The sequence below is a fragment of the Aspergillus affinis genome (genome assembly GCF_023601865.1).
Source record: "Aspergillus affinis strain CMG 70 chromosome Unknown NODE_81_length_170848_cov_85_189412, whole genome shotgun sequence".
In the NCBI taxonomy this organism is placed as follows: domain Eukaryota; kingdom Fungi; phylum Ascomycota; class Eurotiomycetes; order Eurotiales; family Aspergillaceae; genus Aspergillus; species Aspergillus affinis.
This window is the reverse complement of record NW_026515862.1, coordinates 140,520-152,540: the sequence shown is the minus strand read 5'-3', so window position 1 is coordinate 152,540 and position 12,021 is coordinate 140,520. Positions and strand designations below refer to the sequence as shown.

The window sequence follows — 12,021 nt, the reverse complement described above, 5'->3', positions numbered from 1 at the left end:
ACTCGAAGGACGATCAAGTATCAACCAACACGAGATCCTTCAGGCCAAGGATTGTATATAATTATTATCATTATCATTATGATTATTCTAATTATCGCTATAAGTATCGCAAATCTCGCAATCATTAATATGGACCCGCGTCAGACGGAGCCGAGGAGCCGAGGAAGCACTGCTTCCTAGTCCTGACTAATTCAACTGATATCCCCTAAAGCCACCAGAATCAAAATATAACGAATGAAGACGGATTCTATGCCTTCGATATGAGCGACCAACACGTGAACTGCCTTGGCAGCACGAGTCACTGGAGGTGTCACGATCACGTTGACGCGGCGTGTGCCTGGCACGCGCTCTGCCAAGATAGGGATGATCCTCAGCATATCACGACTGCGACATGCAGATCGAACGAAGGAATGTTTCGTTGGCATCGCGGGCGATGGGTGTCTCGAAGGAGTGACTTCAGTTATACACCTTCGGCTGGAAAGCCGGGTGGTTGGCATGAAGCAAAAGATCGGAGAAAAAAAAAAAAAAAGCTAAACATCGATCAGAAATTTGGCACGAACCCGACGATCCAGATGTCTCGCCATACCTTGACACAGCATGACAGCAGTCTATCTCCCCCGTGAGTAACCGGCGAAGTACCCTTCCTCGTGAGGAGGCGGCATGAAGGTATCCCAGCCTTTGCCGGGGTTGATCCGCTCGGGAACCTTGACCTGAAATGTCTTCTGTGTAACTTTGGGGCTTGCGCCTTTCTTGTTCTCCTGCAGAAGTCGGAGGAGCTGCTGCCGCTGCATTTCTTCCTCGGTCAGGAGCGCAGCGTCGTCTTTCGATCCGTGCACGCGAGTCTCTTCGGAAACCGTCCGACCGTACACCCACAACGCGCCCAGGGCATGAAGAAAGGCAAACGCACAAGCGAGGCCCATGCTAGCAGCCTCAATCTGGCCGATGGGCAATAGGTCGCGACACAGGATATTGAGGATCACGTTGAGTAGGCCGATGAGGTTGGAGACTAACCCGGGACTGGGTCGGGTTAGCGATCAGTTCATTCATTTCTCCCCGGGCAGGGCGATTGGGAAGCCAACGTACAGGAATATTGATCGGATCAAGTACTCGCGCTTGTCATATTGGAAGCAGATGAGGATTAATACCAAAGCATCGGCGAATCCAATCAACACCGCAGCGGCGACGACGGAATTCACTTTGCTGACGGCTTCTTGCGTCGGGCTTTCGAAGGCCAATGGAATGACCAGGAATCTGCGCGCACATCGATTGATCAGTGGATTTGCGACATCAATGAGATCGGAGTCAGCTAGTACGTACCCGATCAGCAGCAGGTTGGACGACAATGCTGCCAGGAACCTCCACGACGATCGATCAGTCTCGGAAATGGGTGGTTGCATTTGCGGCACCCATGCCACCTCCTGGTATAGCGGGACAGGCGAAGACATTGCAGCGATCGAGTCGCAAGAAAAGAGAAAGAAAGGAAAAGAAAGGAAAAGAAAAGCCGATCGAGAGGAAATTACATCCACCGCAGCTGACGAAGGGAATTCAGGCCAATAAATAGAAAGCGATTGTTAAATTAAACCAGTATCAGAATTAATGTCAGCAAGGAGGTCCGGCGTAATCAAGTCGCACTAGATGTCTACAAGGTATTCTAAGATCGAGGAACGAGAGAAATGCGAGTAATAAGCAAGCTAGCGAGCGAGAGTAGAGCAGCGACGATCATCTGAGGAACGGGGGATACGTCAATGGTTATATAACGAGTTAGCAAGAGAGTGAGAGCCACGCGAGAAAGGTGCAATAAAAAGGAGGGCGATCATGGACCAGCCACATCTCGGGCTCAAGTTTCAAAAGCCAACTATTGAGTACGGGTGAAATGGCCCCCAAGGGCAAGTGTGACATGCAGAGAGTGAGTGGAATGACGCTGAAGGAGTCCGTCCGTCCCTAGCGTCGACTGGAGGATTCATCTGAAGAAATCCATGATCAGCGACCAACTCCGCCACAGATGGCTTCATTGCCTTAAGCCTCAGAGATGAAGATAACAATGGCAATGAAGGTGAAAATAGAAATCATCCAGAAGACGAACGATCTATAATTATCCCGCGGTGGTCGAGATCTGGAAATCATCCTGGTTAATGGTCAGGCTTGGCGGCGGGAAATTGGAAATCGGTCGGAAAGCACGGAGGAGCAGGAGCTAACGGCTAGTTAATAATTAATTAGTGCTAGTAAATCTATTCTGCTCTGACCTCAAGAGGATCACCTGCCAGGCTGCCACACGGCGTGGGATTTAATTATAGCGCATCTGCCCAGGACTCCGACTGGACGATGCGCCTCTCCTGCATCTCATCTCTAACCGATTGGCTCGGCTTGTGGAAAGAAGCTGGAGGATAAGACTCATAAGCCACCTCCATTCCCGTCCGCTGGGATCTCCTCGTCCAAGACCGTTTATCCCGTCTGCGTTTCTGCGACCTCCTGAATTGGGAATGCACCTGGTATCCGAGTCATGTCGGTTGAACCAGGAACCAGGAATTCTATTTTTATGATTGCAATGTGCTCGACATCCTACTCCGTACACCGTACTACAGTAGTAAGCTACAGTACGGTCCAGGTGTTGGGGTTTGCGTAATCGACCTGCGAGGCTCGATGCACGATGACGGCCGGATTCTGGGGCTGACAACATCGTCGAATTTGATGGGAAATGCTTCATCTACTGTACATGCTTGTGTATCCAACCCTCTAGTATTCCCAAAAAATAGTAGTCTAGATGTCCAGTTCATTTCCTCTTCTTCCTCATCCAGGATGGGAAGCACAACATCCCATCCATTCATCGCCCTGGTCTTTATCAAAATAAATGTCCTGCTCAAACGCCTTCTCTAAACGTAACCCCAAGCTGAGCACCTTGTCACCTCTACAGATAAACACGGCTTCAAGTGGCTCGTCCCCTCCCTCTAGGAAATCGCTGAGATGAGCAACGTAGGAGAATGCATGAATTCTATCCTTGTACTCCCATGCATGATCTCCATCGCCCATGTACTCGGATGCATGATCTCCATCGCCCTTGTACTCGAACGTGAGCGTAAATCCAAATGACCGATCCGTCGCGTCGATGAAGAGCCTCTCGTCCTTGATTTCAACCGTCAGTTGGTGATACCCAGGTTCGTGATACGTGCCAACGAAGGCCTGGAGAGGAAATCCTTGTGGCTGTGGCTTGTCGTGCTTTTCTTTCTCTGCCTTGCTCGTCGCTTTCTTGTTCTTCCCTGTATTGCGTGGTCGACTTGTGTTCACGCCGCTCGTGGTGTTACGCGGTGTCAGAAGGCACGGATGATCGATCTCAGGGACCTTAAGCACAGTATCGATCAGCTTTCGAGCCAAGATCGCACCAATCGGGACTGTCCCCTCTGCGTTTCCCAAGATAACAGCCCCAAAATCAAGGCCAGGCAGAAAAAAGAACCGGCCAGCGAATCCTGCCACCGCTCCAAGATGTCCGATCATCAACTGGCCTCGATAGAAATACACCTCCAGTCCGGCAGCATACAGAGCCGGCGATGTATGCGGTTTCAATCTCCTCATTGCGGGATCCATGATGGTGCGCGTGCGAGTCAGTCCCCGGTAAACGCGCTCATTGATCGGTCCTTCGCGATTCATCAGAGCCTTGACCCATTTGATGAAGTCATTGGCGCTGCTGATGACGGAGCCCGCGCCTTGGGCTTCCGGACAATCTGGACTTTGGAATCCGCGGTAGGCCGACGATTTCTTTTCCCAGAGATATCCGGTCGCGATGCGGTCTCCATGGCCCTTGGCACGAGCACTTTGGGGCTGGAGACTGGTCGATTGCATATCGAGGGGGTCGAAAAAGCGCTGTTGCAGGAAATCCGAAAAGGGCTGGTGGGTTTTCACTTCGATCAGATGCGTCGCCACGGTGTACATCATGTTGCAATAGAGATATTTTGCACGGAAGGGCGCCGCCGTGGAGAGATTGCGCAGATTCCTCGTAACGGATCGTGCGTTGTCGGGCTGCGCGGCTCGTACGCCCATGCATGAGTTGTCGTGACTTTAATTCTCTGATTAGGGTTGATCATTGGCATGGAAGCGATATACTGTACTTACGCCGGCATTCCGGATCTATGACTCAATATGTCTTCCACTGTGACGCCCTCCGTGTACTCAGGGCTGGGCATCACGAAGTCCTCGGGCAGCAGGCTGGACATGGCAGCTTGGTATTGGATCTCGGGATAGGCTTCATCGTCGTCGACCAACAATCCGACGGAGGCAGCGGTCAGCGATTTCGACAAAGATGCGATGTCGAAAAGAGTGTCTGCCGTGCATGGTACCGGCGGCTCGATAGATGCATGTCCGTAGCCTGCCGAAGAAACGATGTTGTTCTGAACGACGGCGATGGAAAGGCCAGGCACGTGGTTCTGTCGCATCAACTCCTCCACGTGGGGCCGGAATTCCGGGGAATTGAAGAACTCCATTTCAAGGTGTCTCAAATCTATTGTGCGTGTGTCAGATGTTAGCTGGAATTTATTCTGGGCGATGATTTCGCAGGATCAGGTAGATCTAACTCACAGCCTCGCTATCACGTGTTCTGCGGGTTTCTAGCCGAATAGAATGGGGATGAAAATGATGCAGCAGTAGCTATGGTAGAAGATGGAAATTCAAAGATTGACATGACCAGAGTAAGTCTTATATAGGAAGAGGGATCCTGCAGTTCCTTGGAAGAGGCGTTTGAAAGGATGAGCAAACGGTAACCGATTGGCTGACAGCGCCTCATGCACCTGAATCGATTATTTACATAGTAATTAATCACAGATAATTATATGAAGGTGATTTGTGATTGGCTCAAGCAAGCTCTAAACAGAAAGCTTTGTGTGTATACCAAATACTTTCTTGGTAATTCACATCCCAAGGATTCAATCATCGACCATAGATCTTTTCATCACTATACCATATCCTCAGTCAACCATTATTTCATTGCCATGAAAGAGTAAAACTTACAATTTCATTATTTCCAGCCTACCTCGTCCCTTTGCTGTGGAGTTCACCCAGACCCCAACACTCATCGGGGACACAGGGAAGACACCGTAGCCGTGTTTATCGATGATGACGACCTTGGTGTGCCATTCCAATATATCGGTCCATCGTTCACGCGCATGGCGCCGACCAACATACATGCGTTTCTTTGAAGAACCGGCATTGCTCATGACGCAAACAAGACCGTCCGGATGATACGAGTTACCGTATCGAACGAACCCTGGGTTAGTTAGCGGGGGATACACACTGTTTGCTCACGGGACAGGATGGGACAAACCAATGCAATTAGGCTGGTCGAAATAGTCTTGCTGCTCCCCATATGCATACAATTTGCGGGCCTTGGCCAGGATGGGGAGTCGGCCTCCACAGGAAGGAGTCATCGGGTTATCGACGTCGTTGCCGATGCCATAGAGATCCCCGTAGAACAAACACGGCAGTCCTGTATCCCGTAATAAGATCAAGGTATATGCTAGGGGTTTGAAGAACGATTCTATTGGTGCCTATCAAGATTTGTTAGATTGAGAAGATTGGAAAGAGAGCATAGGGACTTGTCATACCTCTAAGGATTGCCCTGGTTGCTGCAAGGCGATTAGCCCGAGTCAAGTTTTGAGACAGTGTTTCTCTTACCGTGTCGTGGTTCATCACAAAGGTCTGTGGAACAAAGCAAAATCAGTCTTTCAAGACTACCTAGCCGATGAAGAGGTAGATGACTTACAACTGCGTGTGACGGTTGGCATTCAACCAACGTACCGTCGAAAATGTCACGAAGGTCAGCCTTTCTCGTCTGAGATATACTTGAGAAGCGCTCAACCAATGGCGCATCAAACAACGACATTTTATATTCTGTCTGTTCTAAGTATTCCAGCAACGGCTCAACTTCACCCTTCCAATATTCCCCTACCACGAAAAAACGAGGTCCAAAAGTCGCCCGGAGGTGATCAATCAACGTTGCCTGGAAACCCCAGGAATAGTGCTTCGCAGCGTCGAGCCTCATGCCACTGAGAGGCAATTGAGAGGCAATCCATGTAGCCCAGTTGAGAACGTCATCTTGAACTTCCGGGTCGCAATAATCCAAGTCGGCGAACATGAGAAAGTCATAGTTGCCGTTTTCCTTGCTGACATCGTCAGCCCACCCTTTATTGGGACCAAGGATCTTGTATATTCCATTTCGCCTGTGCATTTGGTCCCAGTCTACACCACTGAAGTGATGCCACGAATATTTCATAGAACTATACATCTCCGAACGGCCTGGGAACTCGAACCCAGTCCAGCCTTCGACCAGATCAGGTTGTGCGATCTCCACGTCTCGATCTGTTTATTTTGCAGTTAACGGATCAACGACTTTTTACACATCTGCGTCGAATGCAAGCAGGCTTACTTCGGGGGTCCACTCTCACAGCCGCGAACTGTTCCGTATAGTCTGCACCGGCCTTGTGGTTGAGCACAGCATCCCAATAGATCCCGATCCTGAGTTCGTCGGCGCAAGCCAGCAGCGACTGCAGTTCCTCTTTCGTACCCCATTTGGTCGCCCGCGAGCCTTTTTGATCGAACTCCCCGATATCATAGAGGTCGTAGATGTCGTATCCGTTGCCTGCGGGATTCATCGCTTTACACCCTGGGGGAATCCATATGTTGTCGACTCCGATGGCCTTCAAATCGGGCAGAGCTTGCTCAAGACGGCGCCAGTGTCCCTTGTCATTCGGGACGTGCCATTCGAAGCCTTGCAGCATGAGTTGATTGTCAGGGGTATCCCAAGACGGGAGCTTCTCCAGGTTTTCTGCCTTTTCTGGTTTATTGTTAAAAGTTCAGACAACAAATTTTTGATATTACACCGAAAAGACACACTGCTCACCTTCAATATCCTTCCATTTTTGTCGTGTCCATCCGCTCGGAAAAAGGCACTGAAGGAAGCTTAGCATTGCACTGTCGTGAAAAAATATTTCATATAATTTATTTCTAGAATTTTATTGAATCCAGAATCTAAAGGAAAGTACAGGAGGTTGAAGTTAAGATAAGTTTGTTATATAGCGACGGAAGCGCGCGTCAGGCTTCGTCAAGGTTTTTAAAAGTAACGGATCTATCGAGTGTCTGACGTGTGTTGCATGCTGGCTTTCTTGACGCGGTGGCTTTGCAATGATCTCCTACTTCGTTGTCTGCAGCGTATGTGACACGGGGCCAGGCTTTTTTTTGCCAGCAAGGACGGGCGGTGCTTGCGGTCATAGCTGGGATGGAGCTGTAAGGGAGAAAACCGTTTATTTGGATTGGCGGCATTCCTCCTATCCACAATTCTGTGAGTGAGGGATTAACTCTCTGATGCTAATGGAGACCATAGCTATAGCTGTGTCTTTATAGCCAGAGCCACTAGGTTATCTGTCAAAGGAAGATGCAGTCTATAAATAAATAATAAAAAGAATAAAATAAAAAATGACAATAAAAAAAACCATCGGAAGCCGGCGAAGGAGGACGGCGACAGTCCACCAATCAGCGGGTGCAGAATAAGGTTTTCGCCTGAGGTATCCATCCCTCCAAGGCACGAATCCACCGCGATTCCGGGCAGAAATGAGCAATTTGCGGTCGGATGTGATATCATTCTTCGCCTGTGGTCCGTGAAATCGCCAGTAACTGAGAGCGACCACTGTTAACGGAGTGCTATTGTCGGTACGGAGTAGTCTATATTCCTACGGTGTAGGGCTCTGCTGCTGCCTGAGGCCGTAACCGTTGCAATCTGGAGGAAGGCCACTATAGGTGGAAACAGTCTAGTCGGGTCTTCAATATCAGATCTTCGATGATGTCAACCATGACGGCGCATCTGGTCTCCGGACAAGCCGGGTGCAATGCCGTAGGATGTTGTCAGTTCGGGAGTATCTCGAAGAAAGCGGGCGGTGGAACCAAAATATACTCGGTGTAGGTGTTTTCTGGCAAGATACCAAGGGGACGAATGGCCCCTGTCATCTGTCAGTATCAACGCAAGATACTCTGCACTCCTACTCTGTAGGTCGGGGCGCGCTCATCCTGTCGAAAGTTCACGCCGATGAGTTCAGGAAAACTGGTTGACCGGACGATCGGGTTTAACGGTGGCAAGCGCATTGGCGGGCGAAAAGTTTTCGGGATGGGAGCCGCTAGTGCCAGTCGAGCCGAGCCATCCCTTTCAAATCTCCTTCCCGGTCTAACAGCCTCGTTTTCTCTCCCATCCCAAACTCTGCAAAGCTTCAATTGCTTGCTCTTCCTCCCCCCCCCACTCTCCTCTCCTCCCTCTTTTTCTTTCTTTCTCGGTGTTTAGAGCACATATACACATCTATAATAATGTCCGCCACGAACAACTCCCCCGTGGAGGCCGCTAAGGCCGCCGTCGCCCCCCCTGCTGCTCCCAGCGGCCTTCAGCTCTACTCCAAGTTCGCCTTCGCTGGTGCTGTCTGCTGCTCCGTCACTCACGGTGCTCTGACTCCCGTCGATGTGTAAGTCCCATCGCCCTTGTCATCGCCCTCGTCGCATTGATCGCATTGAAACGCGCGTGATTCCGATCCGGGTCATCTCCCTGCCTGCGCGCCGTGCCTTTCAAAAAAAATCATCATCACAAGACCTCACCTATTGAATCCACGTAAACACAATGACAAGGTGTTTTCAATCTCGCTGACATGCCTTTCCGCCTTCTTCAGCGTCAAGACCCGTATCCAGCTTGACCCCGTCACCTACAACCGGGGTATGCTCGGTGGTTTCCGCCAGGTCATTGCCAACGAGGGTGCTGGCGCTCTCCTGACTGGTTTCGGTCCTACCGCCGCCGGTTACTTCCTCCAGGGTGCCTTCAAGTTCGGAGGTTATGAGTTCTTCAAGCAGCAGTGGATCAACCAGCTCGGATACGAGACTGCCTCCAACAACCGCACCGCCGTCTACCTCGCCTCGTCCGCTACCGCCGAATTCTTCGCTGATATCGCCCTCTGCCCTCTGGAAGCCACCCGTATCCGTCTCGTCTCTCAGCCCACTTTCGCCTCCGGTCTCCTGAGCGGTTTCGGTAAGATCCTCAAGAACGAGGGTATCGGTGCTTTCTACTCTGGATTCGGCCCCATTCTCTTCAAGCAGTAAGTTCCCTGTCACTTTTTCACTTCCAATCTATCAAAACCGAAGGAAAACATGACTTCTAACCAACCCACCCCTCCAGGGTCCCCTACACCATGTCCAAGTTCGTCGTCTTCGAGAAGGTCTCCGAGGCTGCCTACGGCTTCGTCGACAAGAACACCGCTTCCGATGGCACCAAGACCGCCGTCAACCTTGGTTCCGGTCTCATCGCCGGTTTCGCCGCCGCTCTCGTCTCCCAGCCCGCTGACACCATGCTCTCCAAGATCAACAAGACCCCCGGTGAGCCCGGCGAGGGTACCGTCTCCCGTCTGTTCAAGATCGGAAAGGAGCTTGGCTTCCGTGGCTCTTACGCCGGTATTGGTGCCCGTCTGTTCATGGTCGGTACCCTGACTGCCGGTCAGTTCGCCATCTACGGTGACATCAAGCGTCTCTTGAACGTCACTGGTGGTGTTGAGATCGCCAAATAGATTTTTTAAAGGGTGTCTCGTGACGTGACGTGACGTGTGAAAAACTACTTTGGTGTATTATATTTGCTGTCGTTAGATTTTTTTTTTCTCTAAATTACTTGTTTTCAAATAGATTTTTCTAGTTAGGGAAGATCTTTTTCTTGAGTGTTTCGTGTGTTTGATCGTGCTAGAACGTATAATTCAGTATACCATCGCTTTGTGTTGAACAGGATATCCATCCTCTAATATACGTAGAAAACCTTTGCGGTAAAGAATAATAAAAGCCAAAGGCTAGCTAGTTGGTATCGAATGAGAGAAACAAGGGCAATGCAGCCCAACCAGTGGACTAATTTCGAATCCCGCGACGAAGAATATCTAACATCTCCTGGCCCTTCGGCGCCGTGGTCAGATTCTCCGGGCCGCCCTTCGTGATCAACACATCGTCTTCGATCCGGACGCCCCCGACGGAAATATACTTCTCCGCCTCCTCGAAGTTGATATACCTGGCCAGAGGCAGGGTGCGGGCATTCCGCAGGGCCAGACGAGAGAAGTAGATACCGGGTTCGACGGTGATGATCATGCCTTCTTCGAAGGCGTCGGGCCGCGAAGATGTGCTTCTATCTCCCTCGCTGGAGCAGACGGGCGGTACGAATGAGCGCCCACCCCATTGCTTGATGCTGGAGGGGTCTTGCATGGTGTTCGAGAACTGCGTGACGTCGTGAACTTCGAGACCGACGTGGTGGCCGAGCCCGTGCGGGAAGAAGATATTGGATGCCCCCGAGGAGAGGATCTCCTTGATGTCGTCGCCGCGGAGGACCCCGAGCCGACGGAGTCCTTTGACGGTGTAGAACCGGGCGACTTTCTGTAGAAGCGAGAAGCTGGAGCCTTCCTTTGAGAGCTTGATGCAGCGTTCTTGGATGTCTTCGACGATCTGGTAGATGGCCTTGGCGCGTTCGCTGGGCCAGTCTGACGACGACGATCCTTCCTCCGACGACCCTGACCCTGATCCTAGCAGGGGAATGGTCCGCGTCACGTCGCTGGCGTAACAATTCCATTCAGCGCCCGCGTCCAGACAGACCAGCTGTCTTCCGTGCAGGGGCTCGTCGTTCTTGACGTAGTGCAGCACGGCGGCGTTCTCACCTGACCCGGCGATAAGCTCGTAGGATTGGTTCTTCGCGCCGTGCGACACGCACGTATCGAGAAAGAGACCCTCGATCTCCGTCTCGTTCTTCATCTTGTGGATATTCTCTAGGATCTTGCGATGCGCAAGCCCGGAGATTTTATTCGCATGCCGGATCATCCGGATCTCGTATTCGTCTTTGACCATGCGCGCGGCGTTCATGGCCAGGAGGAGACGGTCATGGTCGAATCGGATGCCGCTGACGGGGGTCGAGAGCGCGGGTTTCTGCGACTCGTGGAGGATGTAGATGGGGTTGTTCGCGGCGTTGGACTTTCGCGCCCAGGACTGGATGTCGTCGGACAGGGACGCATGGTAGCGCACGCGGTCGACGTCGTAGCGGTGCAGGGCCTCGTCCACGGTCAGCGTGGGTCCCATCCAGATGGCGCGATGCAGGTCAAAGTCCGGCACGTAGAGGGTTAGGAGGTCATTTTGGATATCGTAGGTGACATGGCAGTCGGCCTCGTCGGCACCGGTGAGGTAGTAGAAGTAGCGCCTTTGTCGGAAGGTTCGCGGTTGGTCCGAGTCGCCCCAGTTGATGGTGGGTTGGCCGGCGAGGTAGATCAGGCCGGAGGAGGCGCCGAGTTTCAACGCCGTCTTGCGCGCGTGCGACTTGGCTGTAGTCGATCGGAGATTAGCCCTTAGAGCGATGTCATCGCTGCGTAAAGGGGGTGAAAGGCGAGTCGAAGGGGGATGTATGCCTTACCTGGGTATTTGTCGCACTCGTTGCCTGTCACCGTGATTCGGATATCGCAAGCGGTATCCGGACCGATAACAGAAGACGGTAAACAAGGTCGGACACCCATTTTGTTTCTCACGATCTGGGGATAAACATACACTTGACTCAGGAGTATACAGTTCAGGGATAAAGCTATATGACTGCAAAATATCAAGACAGGATGAGGTTAAAAGGGGGCATGGAGGGACGAAGGAGTGCAGGGAGATGAAAGTGATACAGGGCTGCCTGGGTTCGGCGATAAACTAGGCTCCGTGATTAAGTAATCTGCTAATATAGTTAATAACTAAAGTTAAACCATTCTGTATTCCCCAAGGAAAGTGATATGTATCTTTAAGCTTGATATACAGGTGAAGATAAAGATGATCAATTTCCAAATACTATCGGAAAATTTTAGGAAGAGTGAACCTGTTGGCTGTGCTGCATGTGGAGGCTGGAGTATGTACTGCCGTCTCGAGCTTCAATCCTCCGACGCGGGAAATACCACTGAGCTACGAAAACCATGAAGGCGCTTAACATGTTCGACATAATCGTTTCATGTAGTATTTTCTAGCCAG

The 12,021-nt window shown here is 51.2% G+C and overlaps 4 protein-coding genes across 4 annotated transcripts; 1 reads left to right on the top strand and 3 right to left on the bottom strand.

The window, feature by feature from the left end:
* Window positions 1–608: 608 nt before the first annotated feature.
* Window positions 609–1,445, bottom strand: KD926_010549 (uncharacterized protein; the record flags this gene model as incomplete). The annotated part of the gene is made up of 3 exons (XM_053102924.1): window positions 609–1,017; window positions 1,084–1,251; window positions 1,318–1,445. 3 exons carry the CDS (start codon window positions 1,443–1,445, stop codon window positions 609–611), a joined length of 705 nt encoding a protein of 234 aa, XP_052953690.1.
* A 1,342-nt stretch (window positions 1,446–2,787) lies between these two features.
* KD926_010548 (alpha-amylase) lies at window positions 2,788–8,118 on the bottom strand (the record flags this gene model as incomplete). Its single annotated transcript, XM_053102923.1, has 10 exons — window positions 2,788–4,048; window positions 4,105–4,489; window positions 5,018–5,251; window positions 5,309–5,531; window positions 5,589–5,609; window positions 5,659–5,682; window positions 5,747–6,342; window positions 6,410–6,817; window positions 6,884–6,932; window positions 8,020–8,118. The coding sequence occupies 10 exons, from the start codon at window positions 8,116–8,118 to the stop codon at window positions 2,788–2,790; spliced, it is 3,300 nt and encodes a 1,099-aa protein (XP_052953689.1).
* A 216-nt stretch (window positions 8,119–8,334) lies between these two features.
* KD926_010547 (putative mitochondrial phosphate carrier protein (Mir1)) lies at window positions 8,335–9,572 on the top strand (the record flags this gene model as incomplete). Its single annotated transcript, XM_053102921.1, has 3 exons — window positions 8,335–8,486; window positions 8,688–9,107; window positions 9,188–9,572. 3 exons carry the CDS (start codon window positions 8,335–8,337, stop codon window positions 9,570–9,572), a joined length of 957 nt encoding a protein of 318 aa, XP_052953688.1.
* Window positions 9,573–9,897: 325 nt separating this feature from the next.
* Window positions 9,898–11,534, bottom strand: KD926_010546 (aminopeptidase P family protein; the record flags this gene model as incomplete). The annotated part of the gene is made up of 2 exons (XM_053102920.1): window positions 9,898–11,345; window positions 11,435–11,534. The coding sequence occupies 2 exons, from the start codon at window positions 11,532–11,534 to the stop codon at window positions 9,898–9,900; spliced, it is 1,548 nt and encodes a 515-aa protein (XP_052953687.1).
* Window positions 11,535–12,021: the final 487 nt, after the last annotated feature.